The sequence below is a fragment of the Alosa alosa genome, chromosome 11 (genome assembly GCF_017589495.1).
Source record: "Alosa alosa isolate M-15738 ecotype Scorff River chromosome 11, AALO_Geno_1.1, whole genome shotgun sequence".
NCBI classification, from domain to species: Eukaryota; Metazoa; Chordata; class Actinopteri; order Clupeiformes; family Clupeidae; genus Alosa; species Alosa alosa.
Genome location: NC_063199.1, coordinates 4,505,033 through 4,524,069, shown reverse-complemented (window position 1 = coordinate 4,524,069; position 19,037 = coordinate 4,505,033). Strand labels below are relative to the sequence as shown.

The window sequence follows — 19,037 nt, the reverse complement described above, 5'->3', positions numbered from 1 at the left end:
GCCTTTGGGCACTAAAGCAGAGCAACTAAACCCCATCCACTACATCAGTGCACACAGGTAACCTACTTGTGAGACCACCTAAAAAAATGTGGGTCTATAATAAACTGCAATGGGTGGTCAAAGAATTCAGTAATGGAGAACTTTGAATGACACTGAAAAGTTGCCCAGTGGTGAAACAGTAAAAGCATCAGAAGTGAATCACTTATCCCCTCTGTGTCGGGGTGGTTACATGTTGAATAGCCTAATCAATCACCTATTGGTGACCATGCTGGTTTTAAAGTTCTTTTTGTTTTCCTGTCCAGTAAATGGTGATGAAATCACTGATGATCATGTGTAACTTATCATCATGAGTCACCCTCATATGACAACTGGCAGCTGACCCTGATAAGAACTAGTTGAGTTGTCAGTATGTGGGATTTTGACAAAACAGTAGCCTTGCTCTGTCCACACAATACCTTAAACAAGCACTTTGCTATGCTAACCTCAGTCCTTTTCTTAGGCTTACACCTCACAGGAAAGTTTCAAACATAATGTATATATATATCTATATATATTTTTTTTTTTTTTTTTTTGTGGCGGCATTACCCTACTACTGATTTCAGTGGCCGAAGCCCAAACACAAGTCCTGAGCACTGTGATTGGTTTGATTCCTGGAGGGACGTGCCTACATCTTCCAATGAACGCAGAGTACGGGCGTGGTCGTGTGACGTCGCAGTAAACACCTCCATTTCAACAGCCTAATGTAAAAACCACTGCAACATATGTTACAGTTAGTTGATTCATTCAGTGTCGCTGTCCAACATTGACCACGAGCTCCTTTCAATCATTGCTACGGTGTTTATTTTATCTGTCTATTCATAGTTTAAGTGGCTAAACAAGACTGTCCCGGTAGCGTCCACGATTTAACCGATATTATTCAGTCAGCCCAGTTGAAACATTTTACAGTTAGCGAAGCGTTTCATTTTGTGAGTAAAAATGAAGACCAAGTTCATTAATGGGGTTTCGTCTTCACCTTCGATGTCATTGGGGTTATTAGTAACAGAAAATTCACTCGAGGTCCAGCCAAATACTGAGAATGACTGCAAAGATATCATTCGTCCGGACGAGCCTGATCAGCAGACAAAGCATAAGGCCTATTTGTGGTGCAAAGAATTTCTCCACGGAGCATGGAAATCTCTGACCGAAGATGAGTTTAAGATCACCATTATCAGGTAAGAATAGACTATGTAGCCTAAAATTGTTTTCAGTTCTGTATATCAAAGTGTAGTTCCGGGTTTTATTTTATTTTATTTTTTTTAAAGCGATATACGATTTAACATAGGCTACTTTACTTCTGTGGCCTGATTCTTAATACAACCAGTTTTTATGTTTAACTGATCAGCAAACATTGCCTGTTACGCTTATGTCCAATGATCAGAGTCTTGTCACGCCGATGACAATGATGCGTTTATTTCTTAAAATGGTCGCCACCTAGGCCATTTAGAATATATTTTCCAAATGTTAAACTGACATAAAGCCATCTGGTTGTGATTATCGACTAGTGGTCTACCCGTTGCAGTTCAAAAATGACACAAAGCACTCCTCTTGACCTAATAATCCGTTAAGATGTTGTAGCCTATGCAACGGAGATGTGTTTCTCCACACAATGTGGAACGTTGCATCTTGCATTTATGTGATTTGTATATCTGTGCGCAGGGGCGGCCTCAGCAACATGCTTTTCCTCTGCGCTTTGCCAGAGCACATCTCTAGCGTCGGTGACGAACCCAGAAACGTTCTCCTGCGGATATATGGAGCCATTCTACAGGTTTGTTCTCCTGGTGACCACATCCACATATTTCCTTGTCAGAGCCTTAGGCTTACTGAGTCCTTGAAAAATAAACTCTGTGGTTTGAGCATTTGTGATAGCCTACAGCGGAAGGTGGGGTAACATTTTGGGGCAGAGATGTTGTCTTTCACTTCTAATGTGTTCCCAGTTCCACTCTGTGCAGAGGGGCTCCAATAAGCTTCGCATCCCAAAGAAGTGTCAGCCTTGAATGCAAGACTTTACAGGTTCTCAAGGGTTCTGATTTATTAAACCTGTGTTGGAACAGAGTGTCTTGCATAATAAAAAAGTAAATTCATGTTTTCATTTTGGTGAGCATCATAGCCTATATCAGATAATAAGCTGTTGAATTCTAAAGCTTGTCTTTGTCTCATCATATTATGAGTAAAATTGTAAAACCCACAGTTGTCCAATGTGAGTTAATCATCAGTCATGACCTTTAACATATTGGGCAATATCTTATACTGTGTGGCAGGTCAGTACTCAAGCTATAGGGGGGGAAAGTACACTATTTAAAACCACACCGTTTATCCACTTGGATATTTAATGTTGTGTATATGTAATCATACTCTGCATTGCCTTAAAATGACTCTGTAATAGACCCATAATTGATATGTTTCCCAAGACATACCAGTCATCTGTGAGAAGAAGACATTTATTTGTTTAATAAATCCGGGAGGCTAACACTGTGTATAAGTAGTCGCCAGAAGCAGACTTCGTGTGTGTGTGTTTGTGTGTGTGTGTGCGCAAGCACGCAAGTCAGAGTGTGTGTGTGTGAGAGAGAGAGGGTGGCTGTGGCTTTGACGAAGCCACAGTCTTGTCGGGCGATATTCCACCATGGCTGTACATACGTGTGTTCTTTGCCGTAGGCTTACCGAAAGGAGCGTGCCTTGAGCACTCTTGTTTCCAGGTGATTCCGCCATACCAAACACGGTACAGTATGAGATTCCTGAAAGCTGCAGCAATGTATTCAAATTTCAGGAAACTTGATAATGAAAACGCCTCCAGTCATTGAGAGTTAACTTACTCTCAATATGTGCACCGGGCTGTTTAAGCTGAAATACCTTCAGGGTGCTTTCACTACTGCGTCTCTCATTGTAGTTCACCAGCTGTCAAACTGGCAACTGGATTTGTAGTGAGTGCCTATGCACCAGATCATAGATTATTTAAGTTGATTAAAATGAGTCCATCTTAGAATGCAGCCTTCCTGTTTTGGTTGACGTTGTAGGCCACTGAGTACATTTGTTGGCATACTTTAAACTATTCATCGGTCCAGTAGCATTGTGACATAGTTGATGAGCTGTAAGTCCTGATTTGAGTACTCTGACATCACCCGATACAAGCCATGGCAAACAAACATGTGAAAGTCAGCAGAAAGTAGGACAATAACTAACTGTATCAGAGGAACATGAAGTAAAATGCAGAAATGTGTCTGTGTGAGCAGACAAGCATTAAGAGTTTTTTCTTCACCTTGGTTACCAAGCCTGAAATTACTGCTGCAGAAGTTTATTTATTATAAATTGGTAGCTAATGGATTGTAATGTACTGTGACCATGATTAAAAACAGTTCCCAAATATATCAAATGGAACATGGGTTTCGTAATGGCCCTCATAAATTCTCCTCAATAAAAAAGCTGTGCACACCGACAGTGGAATTATAAATGGCTCATTTTATGCCTAATGACATTTAATAGTTTTTTTCTCTATTGGGATGGTGTGTTGGTGTCATTAGACAAAGCCATTATGGGTAAAAAAGCAACAGATGTAACTATGACCTCTCTCCCCCCTTTTCTGGGACATTTTTTTTTCTAAGACTAAACAATATGTTCTTTTTTTTCTGTATGGTATATTAAAATCAGTATTTTTTTGTTCCTATCACAATTTGTGAAAATAGCTTGGGTGACGCTGGAAAATCTTATGTACTCATGGTTAGTGTTTTTTTTCTTTCGTTGCTAGATGTCCTGTAATAAAGGGGATCCAAGAGAGTCAAACAAAGAAAATCACTTTCAAGTAAGTAACTAATAGACAAAAAAAGGAATTTGCACAGACATCTGTTCCTTCGCGCTCAGTCTCCTTTCTGGTCCCTGGGTAATGTGCATCTTTAGTGAGCACAAGCTTTGTATTCTCTCACTTTATACTGGAAAGGGCAAGGAGACAATCGTCCGTTCCAAACGGGACCAGGGCCCTGTCTCCGGCTGTGTAGTTTAGTGCGCCCCATGCCTCCTGTTACTAGGAGGTCCAGGCCTCGTCGAGCAACCGTGTTGTTTTTGGCAAATACTCACTCTGCCATTTGTTGACATGCATGTAAAAATGAAAAAAAAAAAGCATGCCTGTGGCATGAGGATGAGGGATCATATGAGGTTAAAAACCTTTTCTGTCTTACATTTCCTCTTCAAAGTACTATTAATTGTGCTGCACTCACACATTTCCTTTTAACAAACTCCTGTACAGTATATTGTCATTTATTGTATCAGCATGGCAGTTTGCCAACAGATTGCTGTAGTGTTTAGTTTGAAATATTAGCATGTGCAATTGTTTGCTAGATTGTGTCTGTTTTCTTTCATTTTGTATAATGTTCATGTAAATAATGCACAAGATATAATGATGAATAAGTTTGAGTTAATGTGCATGTGTAAGTTTGCATAAAATCTTGATTGCCTGGCATCTGTGAATTATGTTTGTTCATTGAAGACTGCCCAAGCAAAATCATTTAAAAAAAAATATGTATATAAGAAGACAGTCACTCACCACATATTGGTAAAGAGTAATGACTATATGCAAAAAAAGTCTCTGTAGTATACCTTAGCAGATAGTTTTATCCAAACACACATATATTTAGCTGAGGGATGCATTTGAGAGTGCCACGTGAGAGTGTTGGTGAGAAGGTCTGTCAGGTAAGTGGGTTACTTCCACATATGGCCCTCATTCATATTCACATGAGCTCATCATCATAGCCACCTCAGATAGGAGTCGGTTAAGTCCTCTGAAGTCCACTGGAGACATGTGAAGTGAAGACCCTCTGTTTCTTTTGCGTTCTGCTATAGAGTGGGAGAAAGATCCGTATAGGCATCATAACACTAGAGAAATAAATAATTATCTGCATTGTATCATGTCACTTCATACATTTTGGGATTCCATTGCCTTTTACATTTTGTCCTCTCAGCATCTACTGTTAGCTCCAGTTCGTCTCCATGTTTCAGCAGCACCCATGGACATGGATCCTATTAAGAGCTTATCCTAGCTTCACCCTCATTGTCCATAGTTTGACATTACCTGGCTGCTTTGCCTATCTGCTCACCACAGCCCTTTTTTTGTGTGTGTGTGTGTGTGTGTGTCTTAATGTTCTCTCTCATCTCCTGTCATACCCCTGCACTCCACCAGGCCCATCCACCACTGATACTCTTCACATGGGTTCATGCCCTGGTTTTTCTTTATCTGTCTGTAGCTGTAATGGGCTCATAGGTGGAAAAACCCAGCAGCTGTTTGACAGACTCACTACAAACATAAGGGGGAGGGGAAGTGAGAGCCAGAGCAGGTGCTGCCAATGGACCCACACATTGTGCATGCAGTTGTCATCTCCCATCCTGGAACATTGATCTGCCTGCTTGATTTCAGCTGCCTTCTCTCCAATCCTCTTCTTTTTGCTCTCTGCCATCTTTTTGTTCCATAGTTGAGATATCAACACGTGCTTTTGCCTAAAAGCCAGCAAAGATGCTCGCCATGCTCAGGAGTACAGTTAGTCATAAATTATTTAATTAAACTCGCAATTAAATTCCTGTTTTTTTTCCTAGGTGTGATTCAGTAAGTACTCATGTCCCCTTGGCCAGCCACTTTTCCTCTTTAACCGATTTGTTATTGCGGACGTGTAATTTCCTTCCATGCTTGTGAGGCTGGCCAGCATGTCCCTGGACGTTGAGTCACGGCGTGCTGCAGCAGTGTCCTACAGGATGTTGACAGGATGCATGTATGAGCCCTCCTCAGCTATGTTGACCACTGGACAGAGCACACGCTGGGAGGCCATTTTTGTGCTCATCACATGTACCCAAATGGATGCAAGTGTGTTGAAACAAAAGGAAGTGGCATGTGACCTAGATTTGTCGCAGTGGTCACAGGAAGCTGTTAAAGTGAGCAGAGCCTATTTGCACCACCTCAAAGTGAGTTTTGCCCCATTCAAATGTGACACTAGAATGGCGAAGATTACCCTGTAAACTATTAACCTGAAATTGCTGCAATTCCCATAAAGATTTTAATTGGCAAAACGTGTTGAAATTTTAAAACCCAGGGGTTACTGTGTAGGCTATTGGAATCCAGAGCCATGCACATGGGCACACAATGTTATTTTCTTGACACAGATGTGATCTGTGCAACATTGTGCTGTTCCAGCCTCCCCTCCCCTTTACCCACAATTCAATACATATGTTCAAAATGTGTGTCAGGACGATTCCAGTAATGGATCTTACAGGCTGAGGAGATTTGTAAATGGCATCCATCAGCGCCTGCACAGGGTAGGCTATTACAATAATATGCAGCCTCTAAAGTCTGACCTAGCACTACTTAGTTAACACAGAACAGTCTCAAGCGTGAACAAAACTGTCTGTTTTGTATTTATTAATAGGTTGACATTAACTAGGTCATCGTGTTTGGAACTGGAATGCTAATTTAGCTTTTCTGGGTTAGCGGACAAGTAGGAGACACCAAAATGTCTGTGATGCCTTCACAGTATCTTAATGTGACAACATGCATGTTGTATGCCAAAGCATGCACGCTGCATTCTCCAGTCACAGAACACTACCAATTCAGCTTCTGAAAATAACCATTTCCTGTTTGTCACACCATCTAAGAATGCAGGGGCGCTGAGCTCATCCTCTGCTGTCTTGCCTACTTAGGCTGCTTCAATTCATGAGTTGAGTTGTTGGCAGAGCCTTCTCCTCTCAACACAGCACAATCGCCTCTCTTGTTCCTTGTGTGTCTCTTCTCTCTCGCCACAGCAGCTCAGCCACATAGTATGTCAATGACGTGACCCATTGCGATGAAAGAAGCAATCTTCCATTGCACTGAGACAACAATGTTTAGAATTTGTTCAAGCTTGGGACGCTACATTTGTTTTTTTTTTTTTTTGTATTATTATTCATTTTCATGGCTCAGTGGTAACTTCAGTTTCATTCCAGTAGAGACATATGCAGGGGTCCTCTTCGTGAGCAAGTTCATGTGACTGTGCCTTTACACACAAGGCTTCATGCATGCCTGTGGTCTTTGTTGATCAGAGGAGCTGGTCGAGTTCATTCTCATGTGGAGCCCCTTGCTTGTCCCACTGACCTCCCGCGGGGAGCAACGAGGGCAGATGACCGCCACTAAAACAATCAACCTCAGTTTGGCTGCAGCCATCTGAGTAGTGTGAATGCATCCCCCATCCCTCCCTCACTACCGTCTCATTCCCCTGCTCCAACGCAACACATTCAGCATTCTAACCAAGCTTCACAGCTCTCATTGGGATGAGGGGGTGAGGGGGGGTGATGATGGAAGAATTAACCTTGTTGAACTGTCTCAACAGGGAGGGGGGGGACTGCGGAGGTATTCTCGTGTGTGTTGACTAACTCCCAGTGCTCTTTCCTCCACCAGGGTGCCGAGGCCATGGTGCTGGAGAGCGTGATGTTTGCCATTCTGGCAGAGCGTGAGCTGGGACCCAAGCTCTACGGCATCTTTCCCCAGGGGAGACTGGAGCAGTTTGTCCCTGTGAGTTCACCATACTCTCGAGTGGTGTGAAAATATTGATTAGATAGCACTCTCGCTGAAAGCGTGTGTGTGTGTGTGTGAGAGAGAGAGAGAGAGAGAGAGAATTGCATGTCTATGCATGTGCTACATGACGTCCGTATTAATGAAATAATGATTCCATTACCAGTTAGTATTGTTTTTTTAATAATACAGCCAGAAATAGGTACAGTACAGACAAAATATTACATGAGTTTCTGCCTCCAAGTCCTTGAGTGTGTTTCATGCATGCCCAATGAGCACCAAATGGAGGACCCGCTGTCCTGTCCTATCACTGTGGCTCAGCTAAATTTAGCCTAGTTTGGGCCCCACTTTAGAAGTACATTTCTTTTAGCTAGCAGGAGTACATTTAGCAATACTGGATTTTTTTGCAAACCTAAACAAACCCATTTCTTAGATTAGCCATATCATATTTATGTTAAATCTAATTATACACCTTTTATATTGTTATGAGATGATTTTTATTTTATTTTATTTTGTTTTGTTTATTTAAATATTTTTATATGCTCTGCACCCTCCCGTGAGTCTGGAATGTGAATATAAAGGTTGAATTGAAAATTGAAACATTGTGTATATATATATGTGTGTGTGTTGTTAAAGTAAATAATCGAATATTCCTGGCTGTAAATAATTAAGGGGGAGGCTGTTTGGAATGCTCAGGGAGGTAAATTTGCAGCAGTCCAGACTAGTCCAGTTGGTTTGATGAGCCATTTTCCTGCAGCATTTGTGCGGTTGCCATTTGGAGTGTTTTTCAATAAACATCACCCTCACATTTTGCCATTGATTCCTATTTACAGAGTAGAAAGCTGGACACCGAGGAGCTGAGTATCCCAAGCATATCTGCTGAGATCGCTGAAAAGGTTGCCAAGTTCCACGGGATGACAATGCCATTCAACAAGGAGCCCAAGTGGTTGTTTGGCACTATGGACAAGTGAGTTTGCTCCCTTGACAATACACCACCTGTGTTAAGGCCCAATTCGCCACTATAGACTGGAAAGTCCCAGATCTTCTCTGGGTAGCTACGTTGAAAGTAAATGCGAGTCATATGCAGGGTGTGGGCAGTCTGACCTATGAAGTCACTCTATACAAATGGTCTCTTCTTTCACATGGATGTTTGTCTGAAGAAATCCCGAATGTAGGACACACTGCAGACTGCTCAGACAAAGAGTCCAAAATGGTGTGTGGAAACTATGCTAATATTAGCATTTGCAACTGTTAGTTATTGCTTTGGGCACCTGAACTCGATTTTAGTGGTATGAGCACACACTCTTACATTGTGTTCCTTGTGGCCACCTTGTCTCACATTTCAGTATTTTCTACAGGTGTTAAATGCTTCTATCGGCAAAGTTCAGCTGTGAGTCATCATAGTGAGTCGTCATAGCAACCATCCTCTCTAACTCCTGTTTAACGTCCCTGTAATTAAAACCAACTGTCAACAACGGTGTATTAAATTCTCACCACAGCTGTTATTGTCCACTTGCGAGTTTTTGGATCAGTGGAGTGTTGTCCTTCTCTCACATTAGCCAAAATAAAGACTGCACAGCATGGCAAGATACCAGCTTATCTGCACAATAGGCTACCAGAAATCTTAATGATCGGATGTCCTCCACCGTGGTTCAAACTCTCACACATGCCATAGAGCACGTAGGACATTTACAGAATACAGCCATTGTTGCCTGTTTACACTATTAAATTATTATTCAGAAGCGCAAAATGATCTCTTGTTTGTATTTACATCATGAATGATAAATAAAGCCTCGAAGCTTAAGCTCTATAACAGTTGCTCCTTTCCCTGTCTACAGGTACATGAACCAGGTGTTAAGTCTGACCTTTACAAGAGAGTCTCACATTCGCAAGTTCGCCCGACTGATGAGTTATAACCTGCTTCAGGAGATGGAGAGCTTAAAGTAAGCTCAACTTTGTTCACGTTAAAAAAAAATGAAAAGCATAAACAAAGTTTATTCATTAGTAAAAGAATCATGCTTTTATTGAATGTGTTAAGTCATGTGAAATAATATTCGCATGAATCAAGGAATACAGTACATGAAGCAATAATCCACTGCCACTACCATCAGTGGCCATTAACTAAGTTGGCCTGAAATGCGTTTACCAGATTTTAGTTGAATAATGACCTCTGTACCATGTCTCCATCATTTTAATTACATATCGTGTAGAGTAATTGCTGTAAACACATAGTAATTCTTCAGACTAATACATGACTGTTCTCCTTCTTGGTTCACAGGAATCTATTGGAGTCAACTCACTCACCTGTTGTCTTTTGTCACAACGACTGTCAAGGAGGTAAGAGCTAGCTCTGCCAACACGCTGCGTCTTGTCCGGGATTCCTTGAAGGACTGTTGTTCAGAAGGTGAGGTACCATGTGTCAGTGTCCTAACTGAATGCTGTCCCCACAGGAAACATCTTGCTCCTGAACGGTCGTGAAGACTCAGACAGACAGAAGCTCATGCTTATTGACTTTGAGTACAGCAGCTACAACTACAGGTTTGTAGCAAACACACACGCTGGACACAGTAGCACTGAAAGCATACAGAGGAGTGTTAGAGCAGGGTGTAGAAAGCAACTGTAGATTCACTCTCTCACAAATAAGTAATTTTGCCATAGACCAGTGGATCTCAAAGTGTGGGGCAGGCCCCACTAAAGGGGAATAGAGACATGGGACTTGAAAATTCCACAGCTCCAAAGTGGGGAATGACTGAAAATGTTTGAGAACAACTGCCATAGACACTCAGAAAGACCTAAATCTTTTAGTCCTTAGAGGAGCCAAGGTTTTGTTCAGGAACACATTTCTAATGAAATCTCTGAACCTCTTGTTTATTAAACCAGTGGTCTACTGTCTTAATTCAGGGCTGCCTGCTTCTTCTGCTGGCCCCTAGAACAGGCCCGTCTCTCAGTAGCATCCTTTTAGGAATACATCCAAGCTTCCTTTACTCTCCTGTCAAGAATTCCCCCCCTCTTTTTCGCTGTCTTGCAGTATTAGCAAGTTGTGGATTTAAGCCAGACATTCAGCTCAGTCCAATCCAATCCAATCCAATCCACTCAATTGCCTCATAGGCAAGGCTTGCCAGACATGCGGCTCCTAATTTTCTGGCAGCATTTTTTGGACATTTGTGAGCTCATTGATTGATCACTGCTGCAGCCAGTATATATATAATATATATATATATATATATATATATATATATATACACATAAGGTCAAGCATCCTTATGTAACCAACACACCCAGGTAAACATTTTGTGAATCAGTTCTTTGAACTGAAGTTTCCTTATCACTTTTTCCATTCTGTGGTTAAAAATTATTTGCCTCACAGATGTCAGGCAGAGTGTTCCAGTCTCTTTGATCACACTTGCCAGAATATTCTAGTAATAGCTCGCTCTTATCCAAGACCTGGGTCCCCTCACCCCCCACCCCCCAAAGCGTGGAATGCTTTTGTGCCCAGCTACTTACAAGGGACATTCAGTGACCTGGCAGTCAGCCAATATGGACTCAGTCAAAACACTGGGCAAGGCATTCAGGTTCTCACACGTGCTTGCTTAAGAGTGGTCGGATTTCACACAGGTTTAGTCACTAGATGCCCACGGCTTTCCCCAATTAGGCACTTCTGTTGTCTGCTCCAGAGGAGAGGTCCTGCTAGCAGGCCTGATTGTCCAATAGGTGATGGAAATCTCTAAGTAGGCACTATGCACGACTCCATTTTGGTTTCACTTGTACTGGCATATCAACTTCCTGTTTACGTTAAAACATTGGAAAATATGGCTTTTTTCTATAGTCATTGTCTTCAGGACCTCGTCTCATGGTAATGTAGACCGACTTTGTGAAAATGTTGTGTGCTACTCCCTCCAGCAAACAGGAAAAGGGTTTAAAATGTTCTTAGTCTTAATCAAGCAACTGGAAAAAAACGGATATTACTGAACTGGTTAGGTAACTTATGCTATGTTCAATTACAAATAGCCTACTATATTAAAACTGACAGGCTAGTAATCTGTCATTTTCTGTCATAGCCTACTGTGTACAAACAGGAAGTTGATTGCCCTGTAGGAAGCAAATCCAAAATGGAGTCCTGCATAGAGTACATTGAGCCCAAGCCTTGAGATTTTGTTTCTTTCCCATCCCCCTGTCCAAGCCAGCGTCCTCTCTCTGGAGTGATGCTCTGTCTCTTAGAGGACCCCGAGCTCCAGAGTGAAGGTTGCGCTGCTGCTGGGAATGGTGCTGGGAATGGTGCTGGGAATGGTGCTTGGCATTCAGAGACACATCTTGTGCGTGTTTTTGTCTCCTCTCCAAAGCAGCTGTGCTCCACATTTAAAAAAAAAAAAACTCTCCCACCCACCACACACATACAATCTCTCTCTCTCACACACACACACACACACACACACACACACACACACACAGAGGGAGAAGGAGAGGGAAGAAAAGCAGCAGCACTGAGTGTTTGCCAGCTCATTACTGATGTATTTAGTCTTACTTGTCAAAGGCCAAAGTTGTGGTTCAGTGACAGCAAAATTGCCTTTTTGGCAGATTTTGCCATGGCGTCTAGGGGGGAGACTTGGTGAGGTTAGGAGAGTTCAAAGATCCCATTTTTGCAGATGTGAGCGCAATAGCAGAGGCAATAAATCTTACTCAGACGTTAATTCAGTCGCATACGGGAATATATACTCATTGGTTTTTTTCTCGCTTTTGAATTAGGGGGTTCGACCTTGGAAACCACTTCTGTGAGTGGATGTATGACTACAACCACGACAAGCCTCCATTCTTCAAAGTCCACACAAAGAATTACCCTACCAAAGCTCAGCAGGTATGTAGCATTTAAGCTCTTCTTCCTCTAAGTGTCCTTCACCTCAGGCTTATTAATAGAAAGCACCTGACTAAACTGCTTTATGAAATGCTCTCCACAGCTGCACTTCTATGGGCATTACCTCTCTGAGTTTGACAAGGGGTTTGATAACTTGAGCAGTGCGGACCAATTGAAACTTAAGGAGAAGATGGTGGAGGAAGTCAACAGGTAGATACTATGGGCATGTTGTACACACACACACACACACACACACACACACACACACACACACACACACACACACACACACACACACACACACACACACACACACACACACAGTTGGTCAGTACAATCATTATACAGTATACAGTCATTGGTGAACATATGGCTCTTGTTCTGTATTGCTCACTAGAGGTAATGGGGTGAAAAGTATTTGATATTTGAATTACTCTGTGAACCTCTTAGTAGCTTTTAATTATCTCCTCATGGTTGGATTCACAGTCTTTGATCAATAATGAAAAAAATATGTACTAAATGTAGTAGAAACTCTTGGAGTAAAAGTGTATGTTAAATAATGGCTCCATTGCTGAGCCCCCCTTACTCAGTTTTTTCAAAGGGCCTCTGTAGGGAAGACAAAAGCTTGGCAGCGGCCCAGGAGTGTTGAAATGCACGTCTCTGCAAGGTCATTTCAGAGGAGCGGGGGCTTTCGAGGTAGCACTATCTTCAGTGAATAACGTGTCCTTTTGTGTTTTCGTGTGTGTGTGTGTTGTGTGTGTGTGTGTGTGTGTGTGTGTGTGTGTGTGTGTGTGTGTGTGTGTGTGTGTGTGTGTGTGTGTGTGTGTGTGTGTGTGTGTGTGTGTGTGTGTGTGTGTGTGTGTGTGTGTGTGTGTGTGTGTAGGTTTGCTCTTGCCTCTCACTTCTTCTGGGGTCTGTGGGCCATGATCCAAGCCAGAATATCCACTATTGAGTTTGGCTACATGGTAAGTCAGACCTTCCCCTCTGTTCAAGAACTTAGGGCCAGATGTACTAACACTTTTGCACCCACTGAAGTCGTATTCTCTTCACAACATGCGCATAAAAACATGGTGTGATATGTACCAACAGGTCGCACTCACACCACAGGCCAGTAAAAACGCAGACTGCCTGTTGCAGGAGCTGAGAATGGCAAATTACGTTTTTCTGTGTCATGCATATACATTCATAGGAGGGTCAGGGACGTTATGAGTTTCATGTAAAAAAATGGGAGGCTAAGCGTAAAATGCACCTAATTAGGTATTCCCCAGTATGTACGAAAACTGCCCATGAAAGCGCACGTCTGTTTTGCGGTGAAATTTTTCTTGTAAAAGCAGGTGTTAATCCAAATTGCGGTTAAATGGGTCCGTAAGAGGAACATTCAAAGACAACAGAATCGCTATTCATAGCACCAGTTTTGCTTCTTTGCACTATGTCAAAAGCAACCTTAACTTTCCTACTTGCTAGATGTGACTATTAAATCTGTCATAGCCTACATGCACAAGTAGTTTGAGTAGAACTACTGCTCTTCAGTCTTCATTATCTCCCTGCTTGTTGACATCTTATCATATTCTATTATTTCATGATCACTAAACGTTTGATTTTTTTTAATGTTGTCATCAGTTAACTTCAATTGCGATGGAAGTATACGTTCAGTTGTGAACGTTCGCAAATTGCGGTAGGGGGTGGAGAAAAGTGCTGATTACCTGATGAGCTACAGGTATGATAAATAGCACGTAAACTGAAGATCCACTGTGTTCGCTTTCTTTGGTTTGGCCATGCCGCTGATAACGCTACGTTCTCAAATGTACGTACATCTGGACCTTAGTATCTAATGGACCCACAGCAATCTAGACTCTAGATCATATGGCAAGCCAGACATATTATAGAGCATATGGTGCATAGGGTTCGACTGTCTAATAGCTACAGCGTTTGTGCTGTGACACAACCTCAGGGTCCCTACACAAATATTTGCCAGGTCAGAATATCATGACGAGAGGGATGTGAGAAAAGACCGTGGCACTGCGGTCTGGCTAAAATGCTCTTCTCCTCTGTGCCACTGAAAATGTCATTTGTTTAATATCCCTTTATTTACATACTTTGAAATGTCAATATTGCCCTTTCTGGTATTTTGAATGTTTATCTTTGCTCTCTGTTGTTGATCTCTTTTCCCAGGAATATGCTATGGCAAGGTTTGATGCATACTATGACCTGAAGAAGAAGCTGGGAGTCTAAGGGTTGTGTAGATTCACTGTTTTTTGGTAAAGGGGACCATTCAATGGTGTTGTGGAAGTGGGGTAGAGCAGGGGATGGGTGGATTAAAGCATCAATGTGTCTCTTTTCAAAAAAGAGATGCTCCACTCTGAACGTTGCTGCATGGACCACGTTGATGACACTTGCAGAATGTCCAGCTTCTACTGACTAACGTCCCATGCCTGCCCTTACAGTGTTTACAAGTTGTATCCCCAAACATTCCATGCACTTGCAAGTCCTCAACACTCATCGATGACACACAGAAATATTCACACATGTCTGTTCACATAAGTCTTGCTAAGGCATATAAGGTTTATGCATTTACTTAACACAAAGACGTGGAGTTGGAATGCCAATTGGTGGAAAAATACTCAAATGCACTTTCAGTGTGTTTTATTGCAGACGCTAATCCCGCTAACTGTGTTATCTATACAACCGCAATGATAGCAAATGTACTGTGTAGGACTAAGGTTGCAGTCAGTGAGCAGAATAGCCAAACACTATGTTGATAGTGTGGTCCAACCTCCACTTCATGTCTACAGTGTTTTTTTCTCCAACACATTTACCTTTACTGTGACTGCTCATTGGTTTACCTCTTTCCCAACTTGAATATAGCCTATGGTGTTATTAATTAGATGAGTATTTTTGCTGCTGTATAAGCTTCATTTGATAATGCTTGTGAGTGACCTGTGAAAATGGTTGAAAAACTGTACATGTCACTAGGTGTTCTCTCCATTCTGGAGGTGAATGAAGATGGTCGATATCTCGAAAGAGATTCTGTCCGTTGCCACTGACAGAAGCAGACCAGATATCCCATTTAACCCCAGTACAATCCCATGGATCACCAGTTGCCATGTGCTGAGTCATAACAGTGTGGATATAGGGACTGTGTTATACTCATTTGTTTACATCTCATGCAGATTTCCAAAATGGGCAAGATGTAACAAAAAATCTTGTCCGCACCAAACTGTCACAATCAAAATATTTTTGGTTCCCTTGTGGTGCACCACAAATAATCTAGTCACCTTCTAATGACGAATGATCTAGTAGAATGTTTTAACCAGTAGCACCCACTCCCACCGGTGTATGGGGACGGAGTCTACATTAAAACCAGGACTGCTTTCTATCGTCAAACAGTGGGATGTCAAGATTAAGGGCCCAAATTTCATTGACGGGCAATGGGCAGTGTGGATGGGTCAGAGCAGTGCTCCCACTTTCCATTCCATAGCTTTAGCTCATACACAAGACACTTTGCCCATTGCCCGAATGCACATTGGAGCCCAAAATGTACAATGTACAGTTTTCCAGTGTGATATTGGAGAAGCAGATAGAGGTTCTCAGCTCCAGTGCAATTATCACTGGAGATTGTGGATGTATTGAATGTTTATCTTTCTTCTTGGAAATCTTTTACATACTTATTAGTAAGTGTTGAGTGACAGTCCTGTATCTACTTGATTTGTCCCTGTTGAGTAATGCCATTGAGTTCATTTCATCTTCAGAAAGATAACTGTGATAAGTCTTTTACTTTCTTCTACAATACAAGTCAATATACTGTGTTTTATGTTTATGGTTTTTCTATACAGTAGATGTTCATTTATTCAATCAGTTTATGATATTTTTGAGACAACCTGAGCCTTTTGCTAATAATGTCAGTGGCACTTTCCACACCAGTTACATGTATATGTTTTTGTTTCCAAATGCTACTTTTGTATTTTTTTTTCCCTGCAATGGAAGACGTATTTTTCTTAATAAGAAAGCTGTCTCTTTCCTTGTTGAAATGAATTGTCTTTTTCCTCCTGTGAAAGTTTCTGTTGGTGGTCATTTCTTAAATGTATTATTCATCATATGCAAATTTGCTATTAAAATTACAAATTTGCTACTTGATGACATTGAATGTACTGATAACCTTTTTCTGAGAGGTTGCAATGTACCCACCTTTTAAAACCGTGATTTAAATTGACCCCAGCATCTCTCTCTCTCTCTCTCTCTCTCTCTCTCTCTCTCTCTCTCTCTCTCTCTCTCTCTCTCTCTCGGCCACTATGTAATCCTTGTTTGTATGCCAATATGACTGACTCTAGCCTTAGCACTCTCTCTAGTAGCTTCTGTAACAGAGGGGGTTAAAGGGGGTTAAATCAACTCCTTTGTAGCCAGGGTAATCCATAAACAGTACTGTTCAATTTTTGCTTTGCACATATAATCATTAAAGAAACGTAATCAACACAGCGATTGTCTTGCTTCTTGCCATATGCCCAGCCTGATAAAACGAAAAATGTTCCATCACAAACTACATCTGATTTCATAGTAAGGATACTGTAGCCTACCACAGGGCATGAGGTTGTGCTTACAACTGCAATGTTTTGGGATCTCTGCATCTGGAACTCCTCTGTGGTATATATAACACCAGTGTGTTATGAGGAGATTATAAGTGAGCTGGATTTGGAGTATAGAGAAATAAATTCATAAGACCACAACAGGATTGAGATGTGTTAATAATAAGTGGCTACTATTCTCTTTGGAAGTGTCTTGATAGATTAAAATTTTTATTGATCACAGAGTAGGAGACTACTTGTTTTGGAACTGTTTGTTTCATAATTCGTTGGTAATATGCTTTGATTATCACTGGTATTCCAGAAATTATAACAAACAGGAGCTCTCAAGTTCACGTAATAATGATTATTTGCACTTTCAGCAAAAGTTTGTGATGCTGCACAGACAGAGGGATACCACCACTGAAATACGTCTGTGACTAATACTCTGTTGCAAATCAATAATCAATTAGCCAAATCCAGAGTACATAAACAGAGTAGCAAAACTTAGTGCAGTGTCACATCACACGCACATACTCTTCTACAATGCTGTATTGGAAAGTTTAATCAGATATGGTATGGCTGCCTGGTTTGGCCCACTCACAGTACAGCTTAAATCTAAGGTGGAGAGATTGGTAAACACAGCAATAAGGGGAATGATGAATAGAAGGGATTACCCATCCCTTCAATCCAGTTTTGTAAAGGTGATGGTAAATCAGGCACATAACATTCTTGATGACCCAACTCATATTCTCCATGTGAATACGAGCTACTGCCATCAGAGAAGCGGTTTAGGGCCATAAGAGCAACCGTTTTAAGCAGTCCTTCCTCCCTACGTCGGTGGCTCTACTGAATAAAACTGAAAAAATAAGGAAAGGAAGGAAATATACATTTTAGAAATCTCTAATTCCTTTTTATAAACTAAGTGGCTGCACTACACAATTCATGTATTTATGGCTTCTTACACATTTTAAGGGCTATTTTCTCCCTGTATCAGGCTCATATCCTGCATGTATGTGATTGTTGTCCTGTATGTATGTGATTGTTGTCCTGTATGTGATGATGTTATTCACAGTGAAGGCACTTTACAGCCCAAGACAAATTTCCCCTTGAGGGACAATAAAGTTTATCTTATCTTATCTTAAGCACCGACTCATGTCAAAAATGAGTCTTGATTGAATGCACTATCCCCTCTTGGAAATGAATTGAAACACATGGTGTGCATGTTTTTGCTCCCAGCAGTCTTGAGATGACATGGGCATGTCAAGACACAAGAATTGTGGCTGCACTACAAGGAAAAGTATTTGTCGTGAGTGCCTTCTACTGCGCTAATCTCTGGATTTGACCTCTGTGTTTGCTTAGCCCCGAGGCTTACGGTCGGTGCCACGTCGTCCACTTCAGTGTTGTAACATTGCCGCCCGCTCCGCCTCTGATGTCTCCTCCATTCATTCATTCATACTCTGTACATTGACCCCCGGTCAGTATGTGTTGGTGCGTGCTCAACATACTTGGCACGTCCCAGTTTTATTTTTGGCAAATGTTTTTTTTTATCTGGCCAGATATCAAACACTGCCCTTTACAGGTCAAGGACAACAGGCAAGTTGACATTAATTGAAGGTAGACGTGTTTACACAAGGGACTGTGTGACAACAGGTCACTTGACTTTCATTAAAAGGTGGGCTAATCTATGTGGACCAATAGGCCAGATCATAGACCATTTGGTAATGGGTGTATGTGGGGTTTAGGAGTAGGGGAAGGACATGTGTAGAGGTCACAGTGACACACATGTAGGTCACTCTGGCGACTTTTGTGCTGGCACCTGGATGGCCCATTGAGCTGATCTCTCGCTGTCTTGGTGATTGTTTACACTTGTATTTAGAATTGACCACTTCTGATCGGATCACCAAGACACATTTTAAAAACATGTAAACAGGGTCTCTCTCTCTCACTCACACACACACACACACACACACACACACACACACACACACACACATATATTTTCTCTCTGGCCCTGACAAGGACAGCCAAGCACATTCCAGAGAAAATATATAAGTAACTCTTTATTTGTTATATA

The 19,037-nt window shown here is 41.6% G+C and overlaps 1 protein-coding gene across 2 annotated transcripts; it reads left to right on the top strand.

The window, feature by feature from the left end:
* Positions 1-753: 753 nt before the first annotated feature.
* chka (choline kinase alpha) lies at positions 754-16,876 on the top strand. 2 transcript variants are annotated; one of them, XM_048256724.1, is made up of 12 exons: positions 754-1,211; positions 1,696-1,804; positions 3,779-3,832; positions 7,442-7,555; positions 8,389-8,522; positions 9,394-9,498; positions 9,834-9,892; positions 10,006-10,093; positions 12,299-12,407; positions 12,508-12,614; positions 13,288-13,369; positions 14,577-16,876. In XM_048256724.1, exons 1-12 carry the CDS (start codon positions 976-978, stop codon positions 14,634-14,636), a joined length of 1,257 nt encoding a protein of 418 aa, XP_048112681.1. In that variant the 5' UTR covers positions 754-975; the 3' UTR covers positions 14,637-16,876. The 2 variants fall into 2 exon arrangements, with proteins under 2 accessions (XP_048112681.1, XP_048112682.1); XM_048256725.1 differs by lacking the exon at positions 3,779-3,832.
* The last annotated feature ends 2,161 nt before the right edge of the window (positions 16,877-19,037 follow it).